Consider the following 17959-nt stretch of genomic DNA (forward strand, 5'->3'; position numbering starts at 1 on the left):
TGAGCAGAATCAAGAGAACATTGTATAGTAACAATATTGTTCACACAATAATTGTGAACAACCAAGGTATTCTGAGCACTATAAGATCAACTAGGAAGGATCTATGAAGGAAGAGGCCATCTACCTCTAGCAAAAGAACTGATAAATAGAAATATGCATAGTATGGTTTTATATATATTTTTAAATCTGAGATAAATGGTGGCTTTCTTTAGTGTGGTGTGTGAAGGGAAGAAAGGTAACAATTCGGAACAAACTGTAATTATGAGACATGTTCAGATAAAGAACTATCCTTGCTCTCATGAAAGTTATACAGGCTAAAAGAGGAAGAACATACCTGCACAGAAAATTATAACACACAGTGCCCCATAATATCACACCTGAAGTACATTAAGGGAAGTAACAAAAAAAGAAAGAAAAAAATCAAATGAGATAACATATGTAAAATACTTATACCTTAAATCACCGTATGAATATAAACTATTTTTATTATCTGCAAAGTTCTGCCTTAGCCATTGGGGATTGACATTCTAATGCCCTACCTTCCTTTTCTTCTTCATGCCCAGCACCTTATGCCACCCTTCTCAATATCATTTTAAGCTGGATAAACTCAATGTGGGTGAACAAAACCTCTCATCTATTACATGCCTGGCACTGAAATGGCTTGTCTCCTGTTTCAATCCGAGGCATGGTATTCTATGGGCCATGTTGTAAGATCAGCCCTTGCCAGACTCCACAGGCTAGGCCAGAGCTAGCCCTTCAATGGTGTCAAGTTGGTGATGCATGTCTTTGGTGATCTTCCACATGCCCTATGTGGCTCAGAGAAAACCCAGATAAGGCGTAGGCTAATAATGTTTTAAAATATCAGTCTACTCAGACTATTACATTTTAATACAAAGACTCCAAGGCAGGTCCTCTTTTCACTATGCTTTTATCAGCATTACATTACAATATTTCATAGTATCCCTGTGACATGGCTCATAGGTATTACAATCTTTGTAGATTAAGGTCCAGTTCTACCTCACCTATTCCTGCTGAAAAAAAATATCTATTCTTACTGCTTTGTGCTGGGTCTGAGCTTGTGGGCTTGATGACATGATTCGCATCCTCATGAAGAGTTCCAAACCAATCTTTCAGCCGGGAAGCAAGATTCCTCAGTTCCTTGTCTGTGCAGCCTAGAGAGAAATACAAAGGAGAGGTTGAGTTATTAAATTGTTTGTATCTTTTGACCCACTACTGGGAATATCCTCTGAGGAGATCAAAAACAGAAAGTTTCCACATGAGTGACCTTAGACAAGTCACTTAAAATCTCTGGGCCTCACTTTCCTCATCTTTCATATGAGATTAGATTAGATGACTTCTGAGGACCCTTCCAGATATAAAATCTAATTGTGTTGTTGGCTATGAGGAATTCAGAGCAACCTGCGGACAGTTATACGAAATGACACAGAGTCAAGTAAGCAGAGCCAGGACTACAATATACAGAATGACTTTAATAATGTAAGTTAGAAGCAACACCAAAAAGAAAGTTGAATTCTGATTAACTATGACTAATTGTGGGCCTGAAGGACAAATGATGAAACATGCTTCCCTCTTGTCACCAAAGAGATGGGAAAATATGAATAAGGAATATGGTATATGCTGTTAAACACAGTCACCAAGTCATTGGGTTTTGCTAAAAAATATATATTTTTCTTTGTTACAAGGAAGGAATCAATGAAGGCAGGGTTAAGGGGAAATTATTAGATAAAAATAAATGGTATCCATAGAATGTAGTGAGGTAATCAGGGCAGGCTCCTCCCACTCCCAACTGCTGGTCCAGGCTACATGGGTCCCACCCCATGGAGACTGCTGCACCCTGTCCCCTTCCAAGGGACTTCTTACTAAAGGACACACACACCCAGAGTATTTTATTTGCTCCCATCCTTGGGGGCTATTGATGATTCATAAATGTTCAAGGAGAGCTCATTAAGTAGGATTAAAAGGAGAAAGAGTAGCAATTCTTTCTCTCTTCCTTTTTGAGCATATTGGTTGGCAGACTGCCAGCTCTCCTTTGGACTCCCATTGGAGGCAGGGGGTCAGTATCTTCTCTTTTGCCTTCCTTGAAGCAGCAAAGGCATCTAATGTACATAGCAATGTATACATGTGCTAGCATGAGACTAGATCTCAAGTCTTCAACCACCTCCCTGCTGTGTCTTTATTTCTTTGAGCACAGGTGATCAAACAATGATCCTGAGATAGATATTTACATTCTTGGGGACTAACTGATGAGTTCATGAGATCTGGAGTTAGTGAGAGATCCCAGGGCTGGCAGCAAGAGGTGCTTCCTGTGGCTACACCCTTCTCATATGAAAAGATGGCCAGGAAGATGAGGCAGGCATGACTGACTGGCCACAGCACACGGACCATAACTGAACTGATACTTAGACAGTACAGACTGAGGTCCGAATGAACTCTGTTAAGCAGTCACATAAGTCTCTTGGGCATATTTACCTTTTGGTAGAACATAACAAAGGTGCTGAGCTTCTATGAATCTCCTGAGTGCTTTTCACAGATTTTCTGTGTCTGTAAGCTTCTGTGAGTCCACTATTACAGGTAACCATTTCACATTTTAAAAATTTGTCAATTCACAGTTTATGAATCATTTGTACTTTAAGTATTTCTTTGTTGGTGGAAGAAATGAAAAGCTTTACTATATTCGAAGTCTACTACTTTGTACACTAAATAACTTTTCTTGAAGGGGCCCTGCTAATCCCTTTTGGGGTAACCCTAGATATGAGTCATATCTAAGCCTTGAGATTTCCCCAATGTCCCAATCAAAGGTGAGGAAGTGAGTTAGAGAAAGTTTGAGAAAAGACTGTCCCCATATTAGGGTTCAGGTTCCCTCAGGACTGAAACAGTAGGACCCTTTTTAGGAGAAGGCAAGGCCTCTTCCCCCAAGGCCAGAGGAGGAAGGCTATTATAAAAACAAAAGAACCTGCTCTTTCCCACTAGGTCAGCTTTCTACCAATGTAAACGTAATAGCAATAGCAAATCTTCAATCTCTCTATAGAAAGCCAGTAACAAAGTATACCACTTTTCCATTAGAAGACAGTCAATATGCTTTTTAAATTAAAGGGAGGATTGACAATAAAGGTCCTTAGCTTTAAATAGGAATTAAGAAAATCAAGCAAAAAAAAGAGAAGATTTATGAAGGGATAGCATATCAATATTATTAATATCAAGACATTAAGGATAATTTATGCAAAATTAATACAGAACTCTTTGGAGGGGTAAGGGTCTAACAGAGAAATAGGAAAAGGCTCCACCTATGGTAGAAAGCTAAGCTTTGTAGGAAACTAGAATGCTAAGAGCCTGAGTTGAGGAGGGTGTGCATTCCAGGTACGAGGGATCAATAGCCCATGCAAAAGCAAGAACATAGAGATGAAAACAGACTGTCACTGTTGTTGCTTAGTCATTTTCAGTTGTGTCTGACTCTTCATGACCCCTTTTGGGGTTTTCTTGGCAGAGTTACTGGAATGGCTTGCCATTTCCTTCTCTAACTCACTTAATAGAGGAGGAAACTGAGGTAAACAGGGGTAAGTGACTTGCCTAAGGTCATACAGCTAATGTCTGAGGTTGGATTTGAACTCAGGTCCTCTTGACTCCAGGTTTGGCACATATGGGGTATAGGCTCTCCGAACCCCCTTGAATCTTCCCACTTGATCTGGTGTTTGCTTGAGATCATAAGCTTTTCATGCCCAAATCTGTTACCTGTAACCTGGCTTAGCCCTCCAGGTAGCCTTCAGCTATTTCCTACCCTTAATCCCATTCCTAAAGTCTGACCTCGCCCCAGTCCCCCCAGTCCCATCAATATCCTCCCTAAACCCCTCCTCCCACCATCCCGGACTATTTGGACAACCATAGATCACTCCCACATTCTTTCTGCATATATGTCTCATCTTGCCTCCATGAAGGCACTCAGATTCAATCAAGCTCAGCTCAGATTCCATGTGGCCTGGGGCATTAGTGTCACAAATGCTCAGATTCCAATGGTGAGATTTCTTAAGAGTCTGGCCAATATGGTGGATCTTTAATAAACTTTGTTTTTCTTTGGCTGTAAGAAGGCTTGGGTCAAATTCATTCTGGTAGGACCTGGCATTTTGGTATTTTGGGGTCCAGAGCACCCCTAAAACCTCAGCCAAAAAAGACGAAGTTTATTAAAGATTCACCACATTGGCCAGACTCTTAAGCAGCCTAAGCATTTGTGAAGCTTGTATTGACAAGTGGGCCAGACTGACTCTCAGCTTGATTGAATCTGAGCTGAGCTAGGTTGAACCTGAGCACCTTCAAGGAGGCAAGATGAGACTTATATGCAGAAAGATTGTGGGAGGAGTCTATGGTTGTCCAAGCGGTCTGGGATGGTGGGAGGAGGGGATTAGGGAGGATATTGATGGGACTTCAGGAGGTTGGGGGGGGGAGGAGAAGACTGGCGTAAGGTCAGACTCTGGGAATGGGATTAAGGGGGGAAATAGATGAAGGCTAACTTGACCAATGGGCTAGGGCAAGGGTATCAAGGGTGGGAAGTGGCCAGAGGCAATCTGGAACTGTACAATGGGAGGTAACAGACAGTGGAGGGCTAGGCTAGATTAAGAGCAATAGATTTGGGCAGGAAAATCTTATGGCCTCAAGCAAAGGCCAGATCAAATGGCAAGATTCAAGGTGGGGTTCAAGGCAGCTCCCAGACACTATAGCCCCTCAGAACTCTAGCCACTTCACCACCTAGCTGTCCTAAATGCCAAATAGAAGATTTTATTTGATCTCAGAGATACTTATTGAGTAGGGGAATAATCAGGTCTGTGCTTTTGGAAAACTCCTTTAGCAACACTGTAGGTGGATTATCACGGGGAGAGACTTAAGAAAGGGAGACCAATTGGGAGACTACTGTAATAGTCTAGGGTAAAAGTGATAAGGCCCTGAGTGAGGGTGGTGGTTGTGTAACTGGAGAGGACAGATGACAAAATCATAGTTAAACATTCTATTGTGAAAATTAGCTCATTTTTAGTCTAGGAGAAATATAATGGTCCCTACGATCCATGTGCCTCCTTCCTCTTAAGCTTTAGGAAGTTAATTTTAGATGAAGAGTTACATGTTCAGTATAATCCCTCCAAGCCTCAATTAGGAAAATCTCTAAAGTGTAGACAGAGGCTTGGCTCTCTACCTAAATTTATATTTATGTCTCTCTCTGGTTAACTTTTAACCTCTTTGCATTTGAGTCAAAATTCAGTTTACTAGAAATATTTTGGTGGTAAAACAGCAGCCATTCAAGGGGATAATCCCAATGCTGCTTACTTATCAGTCAAGTCTTAATATTCTTTTTTCTCCAATCTGGGCCAGTTGACCCTTCCTTAGATAGCATGATGAATTTCGACTCTTGGGTACTCATAATAGTGTCAGATAGTATAGGCATTCAATCAGGCTTTAGCCCTACTATAGCTTAGAACTCCTGAACTCAATTGATACATTAGCAGGGACTATAGGTTTCCTCCATGCTTGGATAGCTCCTTCATTTTATATACTTTCCTTAAGATATAATCAAATTTTTTACACAATGGCTCTGATTGATTCAAAGTGGTGTATAATATATGAGCCCTGTTGTTTTGATTGATTGAATCAATCAAGAAATGTTCTTACCTAAGAAAGGTAATTAATTATATGTGGGTGGGATAATCAATAAAGTCCTACCCTTACATCAGAATCATAGACTTGGAGCTAACAGGACTTTGAAGGCCATTGGGTCCAGTCTCCTTAGCAGTACTCTACCCACTGCATCATCTAACCACCAAGGCCACTGCTAGAGACTAAAGAGTCATGCCAGTGCCTAGTCATGGGAGAAGTTGAGCCAGCAGCCTACATACAGTAGGCTGGCAAGAATAGCACAGCACCTGCCTGCATGGGAAAACTCCACTTAGGAGGGTGGGTGCAGGGATGACATACCCACATCATTGCTTCATGAATCCAGAAGCTGGAGTATATATTGTCGAGGCAATTCTACCCATGAGGCTGCTGCTGGGCTTGGAATCACAAGCTCAGTAGTCGTTCCGTCGTTTTCAGTTGTGTCTGACTCTTCATGACCTCATTTGGGGTTTTCTTGGCAGAGACACTGGAGAGGTTTGCCATTTCCTTCTCCAGCTCATTTTACAGATGAGGAAACTGAGACAAACAGGGCTAAATGATTTGTCCAGGACCACACAGCTGATAAATGTCTGAGGCCAGATTTGGACTCAAGAAGATAATATCAGGGCTGCTTCAAAACTAAAGTGATGTGTTGATGTGAAGTGGAAATTGAATTGTTGGGGGAAACATACAATGACTCTATACCCAGCACACTATCCACCACACCACCTAGCTGCCCCTGGATTAAGAAGACCTGAATTCAAAACTGGCTTCAGACTAGATACGTGACCCTGGTCAAATAATTGGATCTCTGTCTGCCTCAGTTTCCTTAATAGAAACATGAGTATAATAAATAGCACCTACCTCCCAGGCTTGTTGTGAGGACCAAATCAGATAACTTTGGTAAAGTTCTTGGCATAGTACCTAGCGCATCACAGGTTAATAAATGCTTGGATGCATTACCTCCTCTCCCCGCCCCCCCATTCTCTTGCCCTGGGAAGAAAAAGGCATTTGTGAACTCAACACATAAATGGCGCCAGCTGCACAGGAGCTGCTAGAATATGGCTGACTCTTTACCTAATTAGCTATTTGAAAGTCTCAATGATGCTAAGCTTTATTATTTTCATGTAGTCAATACCTCTAAACTACAACGTCAGTGGCTTTTTTCAGGACCAACCAGATCATGGATAGAGATAAAAATCTTAACAGGAAATAAGACATGATTAATTTTGTAGGCTTTTAATGGGGGATATGCATAAGGGAAATACAAGCCAAACTTATAATAAATTTATAAGTTACCGTCACTTTCATATTTGAACAGTTCGGTTACTTAGAGGGGCAGAAAGTGAACTTTAGGGCAGGAAATGAGCTGTTATGTAAAGAAAAAGGATTAAATGAACTTGTTAAGGATGTAAAGAGCTGTCCTTTTTGTTTAGGAACACTTTGGTTGCCAAAAGGTGCAGAAAGCTTTCATGTATGAAAAGCTGACAAAAGTCCATTTGTGAAGAAAAGCAGTTCTTCTCATGAAAATGTGAGGACAGACACAAGGGGACTGGATAAAGAATTTAGAAGTGTTGTTTGGCAGCGAAAAAATGACTGAGCCTGCAGGCCATTATAATTCCTGCGTTCCCTTCCCTTCCTCCTTAATAATATGGCAAAAGCAAGAATAATATCTATATTTATTCAATGGGAAGCAAATACGGGAATAATCAGTATATCACAATTCACAGAGAAATCTGGGTCACATTCTCTCACAAATCCACACCAAGTTGTCAAGGGAGTGTGGGCATATACTTGCAGATGCCTAACAAGAAGGAACATGAAGAGTGAAGAAAACCTAGGTACAGTTAAGGAAACTGAGGAGGACGTAGGTTAGGACAGAGACAGAGGAAGTGGCTGCACATTTTGTACACATACTACAAATTTTTAAGCTATCGCAAGACGCTGGTTTTGTAATATAGAATGTGAAAGGAGTTTGAGCCCAGGTGGGTTCAGGAATTTCTGCATCAGAAAGGTACAAGCTGTTTTAACTGGTAACATCAACTAAGCCCCTTTTATACTTCAGAAGTTTTTTTTTTTCTTTTAACCTCATTTTCTTCTTTCCATGACATTTCTTCTCCCATTTATTTCTTTTATTTTGCTTGCTTCACATCCCCTTTCACTTTTAAGTCAGTCCTTTGTCCTTGGAAGCTTTTGTTTCCATTCTATCTGAATTTTCTTTTCTGATTCATCGGATATACCTTTGCTCATTCCCTATTTATAATTTTGGTGTACCTTACGGAGAGAAAGCTTCTGAAATTCCATGTTTGCGCTCCTTCTCATATCTTATTTTTATGCTATTGCCATTCCATCTCTGGCTCCATGTCTCCTCCACCACTCTATGTGCCAGTTGTCCTAGGAACCCAAGCATTCCCCTGCTTGGAGAAAGATGCTGTCTATGAAGGAAGGCACAAATCTTTCTCAGAGAAGGTGGTCTCCCCCTCTGCCAGCTCTCTCCAGACTAAACTTTTCACGAGGTCTCCCATGATAGACACTCCATTACTCCTCCCCAGTGCTCTTCAGTATCACCCCTTCCCTTCTTGTTGGTCAACCAACAAGCATTTATTAAGTTCTTGCTAGGTGCCAGCTATTGTGATAAGTCATGTGGACAAAAATAGAGGCAAAAACTGTCCCTGCCCTGAAGGAACTTGTAGTAAAGGAGATTGCAGGTATATAAACAGATAAACATATATTCGTATAGAGTATATAGTGGATAAACTTGGAGGGGAGGTTACTAGCAGCGGAGGAGATTGGAAAAGGCCTCCTGTTGAAAGTGGCATTTGAGCTGAGACTCAGTCCTTTTTGTCCCCCTATCCCAATTTCTTCCCTCTTAAGCCTCCATCCTTTCCACTGCTAACACCATGACCCTATTTCAGGCCCCCATCACTTCTCCTCTGACCTATCACAGTAAGCTTCCTAATTGGTTTCCAGACTCAAATTTCTCCCTGCTCCAATCTATCTTCCTGAACTTAGTTGCCAAAGTGATTCTTCTAAAAGGTAGGTTTCATCATGTCACCCCCAAACACATGCTCAATTAACTTCAGTTGGCTCCACATTACCTCCAATATTGAAAAGAAAGGTCTTCATCACTTCCACTTCCCCACTTTTCTAGTAACACTTTCCTTTCCTTATGTACTCAGAGGTCCAGCAATATTGGCCTGCTAGGCTTTTTTCACACACAACACTCCATCTCTGTTCCATTGCATTGACTATTTTCCAAGCCTGAGATATTCCCCCTCCTCACTTTTGCCTCTTCATTTCTTCGGCTTCCTTCAAGACTCAACACAAATCACTTGCTATGCAAAGACTGTAATTTTTTCCCCTTTCTTGTATCCCAAGAACTTAGTACACTGCCCGGCATACAGTAGGTGCTTAATAAATGTGTGCTGACTTGTTATCCTCCCATATCCTCTTCACTGTTGCTGAGAGACCATCAGAATCAACATCCTTTCCCTGTTCACTCATGTATTTGATAGAGGCTACATCACTAGCTCCTCTCTGCCTCCCATTTTCCCTCTCACCACTTAAACAACCTATCCCTCTCCTATCCCTTCCCACAAAAGACACTGGTTCACATGTAAGGAGTCAATATTTTGTCAATACATCAGGTCAACTCTTTCACTTTAGGTTCTCCTGATAATTTAAGCTTCCCTTAAATCTGTAGCCTTTTTCAGGTTTTCCTTATCTCTTGATGACCTTTCTTTGTGCTTTCTTTTACCCCCAAAATCAATCTCTCTTTAGTCTTATTGATAAGTAGATTTGGTTACCATTCTTGTGCTTTGTTTATTGAAATCCAGTTATTTACTATATAAAGCAAGAGTTTAGTAGTTTTGATCAGGCTTCCAGGGCAGGTCTGAGAACAAGTAATTGGCCCATACACAGTCCCAGTTTCACTGTGCTGTAGGTTTGTGGCCTAGAGAAGCAGCTATTGGAGGGTTAAATTGAGGCCAGTCTCTGTAGAAATAGCTTGCCATCCCCACCACCACCAACCACTGACCCAGGCTACCACCAAAGAGTAGGTAAAATTATAAGTCCCCAGAATATCGGTAATTATCCAACGATCCTGGCAACCAGCGCTGCTTCCAGATTTTCTCTGCAGTCATCCTCCAGGAAGCTTAGCTGACAACTGTGCCTGCCTCCTCAGTAGCCCCAGCTATTGAAGGATGGGAAAAGAAAATTTTCACCAACCAAGTCCTTGGCGTCATCAAATGGTTCAACATCGGAAACAGATACTGGTTTCTGAATGGAAATGACACAAAAGGAGATATGATACCTCACAGATATACTCAAAGGACTTAGCTGAAACACCCTATATTTATTGTCTCCCAAATAAGAATGTGAAGCCATTGAAATAAGGGCCAAATTTGCTTTTCTATTTGTACCCCCAGTTCTCACCACAGTGCTTTGCACATAAATATTCATATACTCAAATGATTCTATGATCCAGAATGTAGCAGGCACTTAACAAATTCCCCTTGACCTACATCAATTTGAGAATTACCTTCCATGTCTGCCTGTGCAACTCCTATCCACGTTCTCCCAAAAGTCCAACACTAGGAGTCCACCCAATATGCTAGAGATCTTCCTCACTTTCACTGTCATCAAGAGGGTACCAGTGGAGGACCTTGGTCCCTCCTTAATGCCATACAACCAGCCCATCTTCTCTCTGTCATATAATTCCCTGATGACATTTTTTTTTACTCCTGTTCTTCAGAATTCCTCACTACAACACAGGTGTTGCAGCCTGCTTATACCTACAATGTGCTTATTCATTTCTCCTCTCTGTCAATATATCTTTAGTTCTGAATAAGCAGTGGTATTTCATGTCTTAATGCCAGTGAAATTGAAAAGATGGGGCCTTTTCAGAGCTTTTCAATTTCCTGGAAGTAGTTGATTATGAGATGGTAAAGATGTGGTCCACTGTTGAATATTACTTGTTTGTTCCCCTAGCATATGGATACACAAGATTCATGTATAGTTGATTCTCATAAAATTTGGTATAAATAGGAGAGTTGGCATATAAGTCAATAGTTAATGATGTTCTCCATTACCTTTTTCTGTATCAATGTAGGGGTATATGTGTGTGTGGGGGGGGGGAAGGCCGTGTTGTTTGTTTTTGCCTATGTAGGTTGTGTGAATCTACATGGGTTTGTCTAGATGTGGCTCAAAAGGAGGCCAAGAATAGATATCTTTAGAATCCTTTCCTCCTACCTTTCGCCAAGGGAGACTCTTATTCCAGCAAATAAGAGAAGCAAGGAAACTGGACATTGGCCACTCTGAGAGTATGGGGTTAGAATTATATCTATCTTCTCCCTTAAATATGATTAGTCTAGGGGAAATAAGCTATACTCTTGATAGCAAAAATCCACACATACTTTGACAGCACTTGCTTGTTAAGACCTGTCAGGGACTTGACCATTGATCGGTTACAGTTTGTATTTTGTGTGTTTACCTGGAAAATAATGTAATCACTATGACTTTAACTCTGTTACACAAGAGAAGAAACATGTACAAATGATTTTTCAAAATTTTCTTCTTTTCTCTTCTTTCCTTATGCTTCCACTGCCCCCTAATTTTTATTCAATGGCCACCAATTGCACCTGAGGCTACCACTGCCCCCCATCATTCCAGTGCCCCCCAGGAGGTGGCATTGCCCTCTTTGGGAACCTCTGGGCTGGAGAAAGATTGATATTCATTTGAAGACAAATAACTTGTCCTTTAGTGCCATCTACAGTATGAGGGAAACCTTCACAAAGTCCTAGTTCTACTTAGCTGTCCTCGCTGTGAGAGGAAAAAGCAGACAGGCAATTTGAGCTTTTGTAGCTGACTTATTGTGGAATTGGCTGGCTGACAAATGATCATACTGTGATGAATCTCAGTGAGTGAAAAGCTTGGTGGGCTTGTCTGCATTGCCCAGAGAACACCTATCTGATGAACTTTGTAGTTCTCTGCCTTAAAGGGAATTGCTAGGCAATACAGTAATGTAATACTTTCTCCCCACCTAATTTTTAAAAGCTTGTAAATACTTCATCAATTTGAAAATAAAGGCACGGAGTATTTTCCCAGAAGGGAAGCTGTGATAACCAGAAAGAAAGCACTTAGCAAAGAAGTGGGAGCTACTCCTGAATTGACTGATAATATCAAGACCCCTAGTATATACTTGTGAGTTACCAAAGCACATTAATATTCCTCACTCATGTCTTCCTGTCAGGTTAATATAAGTGTATGCCCCCTCTGCCCACAGTTATAGAGTGTGACCCAGGTTTGGATATAGACTCTGACATATGCATTTGTTTATATTGAATACCTATGATATATTGACTATTATTGCTTTGCTTTGTTATTAAATAAATTATTATGTATGAGACCCAATGGCATCATCAGTGTGAATGGCTGGTTTTGTGTAAATGAAAGCACTGTGACAGGGATTAAAAACTAAAAGTGATGAGTAGTGGGAGCATATTCCTCTACAATAGAGTTACCCCTGGGACTCTGAAAGAGTTTGAGTGCAACCACATGGTAATGGGTACTTCTCTGGGAATCTAGAATTGATAGTGTGAGGGCAGGTTCAGGTGAACAAGCCAGTCTAGAGAGTGAGTGGCTGCCCCACATACTTTGTGAGAGGTAACAGAATGAGGGTCTGTGCCAGGGAAATATCATGCCCATGAATTCAACAATAACATATAATAGGTGAATTACAAGGGTTAAAAGAAAGAGTTGTAGGAAGTTGGGGTGAGGGGAAGCCATTAACATTTGGAAAAATCAAGGAAGGATCCATGGAAGAGATGGCATTTGATTTAGACTTTAAAAAGAGTAGGAAGAAGGACATTTTAGGAATGGAAGAGTATAGGCATAGAGTTAAGAAAGTCCAGCAAACATTTGGGAGACAGATAATAGTTCAGTTTGGCTAGAATACAAAAGGGAAAAAATATTAGATGAGACCTGGAAAGGCATGATTGTAGAAGACCTTGAGTGCCTGGGGGAAAGGGCAAGTGGCAGGAGAAAGGGCAGCTTGCAAGATGGATAGATTAAATTGCTCCCTCTCTTTATACCTAGAACTATTTGTACTTAGAGGTCCTTTCCATTCTGGTAATTTATTATAACACACTGACTTCATCTCCTGGGTTTTTGCCAAGAGTGACTTCAGGCCCGCTCTCCATTGCTACTTGAGAAGACTTAAAGATGGGTTCTGGAAGTGACCTGAGAGAATAAACCCCACATTATCAGTCACAAAATAGGATCTAGTAGCAACCAACATACACAGCAAAGGTTTGATGCTGGTTGTAATGAAAGCCTTCAGCAAGACAGGAAAGAGTGATCTTAGTTGTTACAAGTGCCAAGGTGCCAACTTTAGAAGATTCGTGTAACATTTAAAACAACACAACAGAAGACAATATAGCCCATTCATAAGCTGGTCACTTTAAACCAAGATTCATTAAGTGAGGAAGACATTTAATAGGCTGTCATATAAATTTAATTTAAAATGCTTTAATTCATGTGCTAGGCTAAGTCTTGGTCCATGGACTAAGCATTTGACTCTGAAAGATTGGAAGCTAGAAGTAAATTGAAAGACCATCTAATCCAATACCCTTATTTTACATATAAGAAAGGTTACTGGTTCCCAGACCAGGGATGATAAGTTGAAGCATGTGATGACTTCACCTAGAATAACACAAGACAAACCAGAACCAAGGAAAAGTTAAAGAGAAAGCAGAGAGAGAGAGAGAGAGAGAGAGAGAGAGAGAGAGAGAGAGAGAGAGAGAGAGAGAAGAGAAGAAGAAGAAGAAGAAGAAGAAGAAGAAGAAGAAGAAGAAGAAGAAATTTAGAGGGTGATAGAAAGGAAAAGAAATGGTCCTGGAAATAAGACTTTTACCCTGGGAAGCATTTCTCCCCTGAGGGCTTTATAGACAATGAGGTATTTACCACAGCTTCAGCTAGACCACTCCAATGCCAATACAACATATTCACAGAAGTGATAGAAAGGCAAAGTGACTGGAGACAGCTAGAATGGTAGTGGGGGTAGTAAACAGAATAGCCCTGGTATAAGCAACCACGGTTCCTGTGACTATCGCATAGCATTCTGGGAAGCTCAGCATATCCCCAAGGGTTCTTTGCCATCTCTCATGAGTATCGTTTTCTCATTGCTTTGGGGAATCTGCAAGGTTAATTAGGAGGTGATCAGGCTGCCTGAGTCCTTCTCCCCTTGCCCTGAAGATATAAAAGGATGAGAGAGATTAGACTTAATCAAAGGACTTTGAAAGAAATGTGAGAGAATTTGTTTACGCTACTTTCTTCTTGGGGCAGCTAGTGGTGCAGTGGATAGGGTGCCCAGACTGAAGTCAGGAAGACTCATCTGGCCTCAGATATTTACTAGTTGTGTGAGCTCAGGCAAGTCACTTAACCCGGTTTGCCTCAGTTCCTTATATATAAAATGAGCTGGAATAGGAAATGGCAGACTACTATATACACACACACACACACACACACACACACACACACCCACACCCACACCCACACACACACACACACTAAGAAATGTTTAAAAAATCAAGAAATAGGGAAATAGGGAAGTGGAAAATTCTGAGGCTGTGAGAGTCTGATGGCTCAGCCTCTGGGAAATCTTAACCTGAAACTTTTTGTTCTTTCTTCTGGTTCGGGTTTAAAGGTTTGCTCAGTAAGAATAGGGTCGCTGTGACCTGCTTTCCTTTACTGTAAAAGTACTGTAGAAGAATGGAGAGGGTCTCCCCCTCCCCTTATCCTATTCTCCTTCTTTAGATTTATAGATGTCACCTCAGTTGTAATCATTAACTAAGGGAATGGGAATTGGAGTTTCTGTGCCTCGATTTCCCGGTTCTTTGTCTAGCTTTCGTGCTCAGATTGTAAGCCTGCCTCCCAACCAATGGTGAGAAGGGTCAGAGGTGGGTGGGAATTCTCTTGTGTCGGGTATAATTATTGGTGCTTTGCCCCTTGTAAAGCGCCTCCTTTGCTGGTTCCATTCTGTGCTAGCAGAGAACACCCTATTCTCGAGAATGGAATAAAATTTATTTCTGTTCCCACCCTGAAATGGCTCCTTATTATAAATTAACTTTTAATTTGTGACGGTCTTTCATCCCACACACCAAGAAAACCCCAAATGGTGTCATGAAGAGCCTGATACAACTGAAATGACTTAACAACAAACTTTCTTCTTATTACTTGTGCCTCTACTTTCAGTAAATTGCTTTTTTTTTGCATTACTACTGTTTCATGTGACTTGAAACTATGATTCAGGGGGGAAATTGAGGCTTGGGAACAATAGAATAAGGCCCCAAAACAGATTCTAGGAATTTATATGTTAATGGACTCTGGAATCCAGAAAGAACAAATGACCTGCCTTGAGGTTACGCTACTAATCAGCAGGATACAGGATTTGAACCCTCTGACCATTGTTCCTTCCACTGTTCCATGTGATATCTCTAATAGCAAAAAAGGTTTTTCCCCATTTTTCTTGAGGGGAATGAGTTGTACTTTATATATACTGTTTCACTGCTTACAATGAAACATTAATAGCATCTATTTCTTCCCTGTTGCATGTACACCATCTATTATAAATGCTCTCCATACAAAGAAAATTGTCAAGTCAACTTCCAAGTGAAATGATTCCTTCTCTAGCACCTCAGGATAAATTAGTCAGTCATGTTTAACTAAACACTAACAGATGTGCAAGCAATCTATATCTTTAGAGAATTTTCTGCAAGTTCCCTTGCATACATGGGCTTTTGACAACTGATGGAAACAGAGCCTGAAATCATGAAAGAAATAATCTGAGACTCAGGCAGAAGTCCATACATTCACAAATATGAACAAGGAAGAAAAGGAGAAATATAAGAGGGGAAAATAATGAACAATCCATAAAGGGAAAAGGAAGTGAGTGACTGAGTCTGTGCTGCTTCATTCCTACCATTTTCATGTGATCTGTCTAAAACAGAAAGATTTATACAAATCTATAATTTAATGTGCCTGACTGAGAAACAATCAGTAAAGATTCCCCATTGAGAGGGAGCCATTCACTGTTAAGACCCCAGGAGTTAGAGCTGGAAAGCAACACAAAGACTGTCTATTCTAAACCCCTTCATTTTGAAAGAGGAAACTGAGGCCCAGAGAAGGAGAATTAATTGTCCAAGGTCACAAAAGTAGTGACTTGCAGAGCTGAGATTCAAACCCAGGAACTCTGACTCTATGTCCAGTTATTTATTCAGATTCATTTTTTTTCAACTCTAAAAATACGGATGGAGAAAGGGGTCAAGAACCCATGGAATTTTGTAGTAAGGGAACACTCATTCATTCAACAAGTACTTATCAAGTGTCTACCTTCACTCAACTCTCACCTGTAGCTCCAAGAAGTTGTAGTAGGTGCAGTGGCCATACCCCAGGAAACCCTCTTGGCAGAAGGGCTAAACAAGGTTCAGGGTAACTGACAGACCTCAAACCTATTAGTGAGTTTGTCTTGGGGTATCTTCCCCAAGCATGTGAAGCCTTCCCCCAGTGGAATGGGCAGATAAGAACAATTTGTTCCAATGGCCATGATGCAGGTGTTATGGAGCACTTAGAGCTTGGTTAGAGATCAAAGATGCCAGTGGACTGCATCCCAGGCCATTGCCAGTCATCCTGACTTTAGTCTTGCCACTGGACTTTGATAATTTGGGAATAGACAATGAGGCTGATGACTCTGTGCAACTCTACCTCCCAAATCCAATTCACACACAAGTCAAGACATCACTTGTGATGTCACTGATCCTCTCTGAAAATGAAGGATGAACAACAGCAACATTATGTGCCCACTTACGTGACATGTACAAAGTGCCTAATAAGTGTTTGTTGACCAACTGACTGAGGTGCCAGGAATTGTGCTAAGAATGAATTCCTCATGCACACTAAGTGTGTAAGCCTTGACAATTACCCAGGTTACCCCAAAAGCTACCCAAGTAGTACCTTGATGGGGCACCATGTGCCTTTTAGAAAAGGCAATAGATAAACATGAAGAAAAAACATAAACACCATTCCTTCAGGAGCCTCTCTCTTGAGATCACAGATTTAGAACTGGAAGGGATCCTAAGGGTCATCTCACAGATTGTTGTTGCTTGTCCCTTGTTCTCCAAGAGGATCAATGACATCAGGAAGGTGATGTCCTAACTTGCAAGTGAATTGGATTTAAGTGAGTCAGGGCTGTGCTCTCCTTCAGAGCCAACAGGGTCCATCTTGTCCTTTTTAAGCCAAGGTCTTTCCCATGTCTCAGTGTGTCTGAAGCAACATCCATTCAATGATGATAAGAAATGAAGCCCAAAAAATGGCTTCTTTTATCCACTCAAAAAATACCCCAAAATCAGGGTTTCTGGCCAGAACAGAAACAACTGCTATTTACACTTGCTCTGAGCCATTAAAACCCAAACAAAGACCAACAGAGGTTTGGGCTAGGACTTATTGTTGGCCAATCAGTGAGAACCACAGTGTTTTGGGTTTAAGGCAAAGTCAACTAGCTTCATCTGAATCTGAATGGGCTTTATCAAAGCCTGGTTGAACAGAGCTTGATTTCAAGAAATTTATACTCTAACCTTTTAAGTCATAGACTACTTTGGTAATCTGGTGAAGACCTCAGAATAATGACATTAAATGCATAAAAGAAAATACATAAGATTACAAAAGAAACCAATGATATTGAAATACAGTTATCAAAATAAAAAGTTCACACTTCCCACCCATCAAGAAACCCTGATCTAGTCTATCCTTCTGATTTTACAGAGGGGGAAGCTGAAACCTATAGACAAGCAGTACTATCCAAATTGCCATAAGACAAAGAATGTTTGTGTTAGAAGCCCCCTTCCAACCATGTCATTTTGTCTTCTCATTCTTTGTGACCTCAACCTTTGTTTGATAGTACTTGAAGACATTTCTAGCATATTATTTATTCTATATCAAATTACTTTCCAAACTTTGATAGGTATCTAATCAGAATTCTAAGCTGAAGGATGCCCTCTTTATTATTTAATATTGTTCTAAAAATGCTAGCAATAACAATAATACAAGAGAGAGAAATTAAAGGTATAATCAGCAAAAAGGGACAAAATTATCTGTATTTGCAGACAATGATGGCTTGCTTAGAAAAACCCAGAGAATCAGTGAAGAAATTAATCAAGATGATTAGTAGCTTAGTGAAGTAGCAAGATGCAAAATAAATCCATAAAGATAATCAGCATTTCTCTATTGCAATAACAAAAACTAGGAGGAAATG

At 40.7% G+C, this 17959-nt stretch overlaps 1 protein-coding gene across 1 annotated transcript in view; it reads right to left on the reverse strand.

Moving 5' to 3' along the window:
- The window catches only part of SPOCK1 (SPARC (osteonectin), cwcv and kazal like domains proteoglycan 1), a 781029-nt gene that overhangs the window by 24639 nt on the left and 738431 nt on the right, over positions 1 to 17959 (reverse strand). Inside the window, exon 7 of the mRNA XM_036751616.1 lies at positions 1056 to 1172. Coding sequence (XP_036607511.1) covers positions 1056 to 1172 — 117 coding nt within the window. The remainder of the gene's footprint in view (positions 1 to 1055; positions 1173 to 17959) is intronic.

This window comes from Trichosurus vulpecula, chromosome 3 (genome assembly GCF_011100635.1).
Source record: "Trichosurus vulpecula isolate mTriVul1 chromosome 3, mTriVul1.pri, whole genome shotgun sequence".
Classification (NCBI taxonomy): domain Eukaryota; kingdom Metazoa; phylum Chordata; class Mammalia; order Diprotodontia; family Phalangeridae; genus Trichosurus; species Trichosurus vulpecula.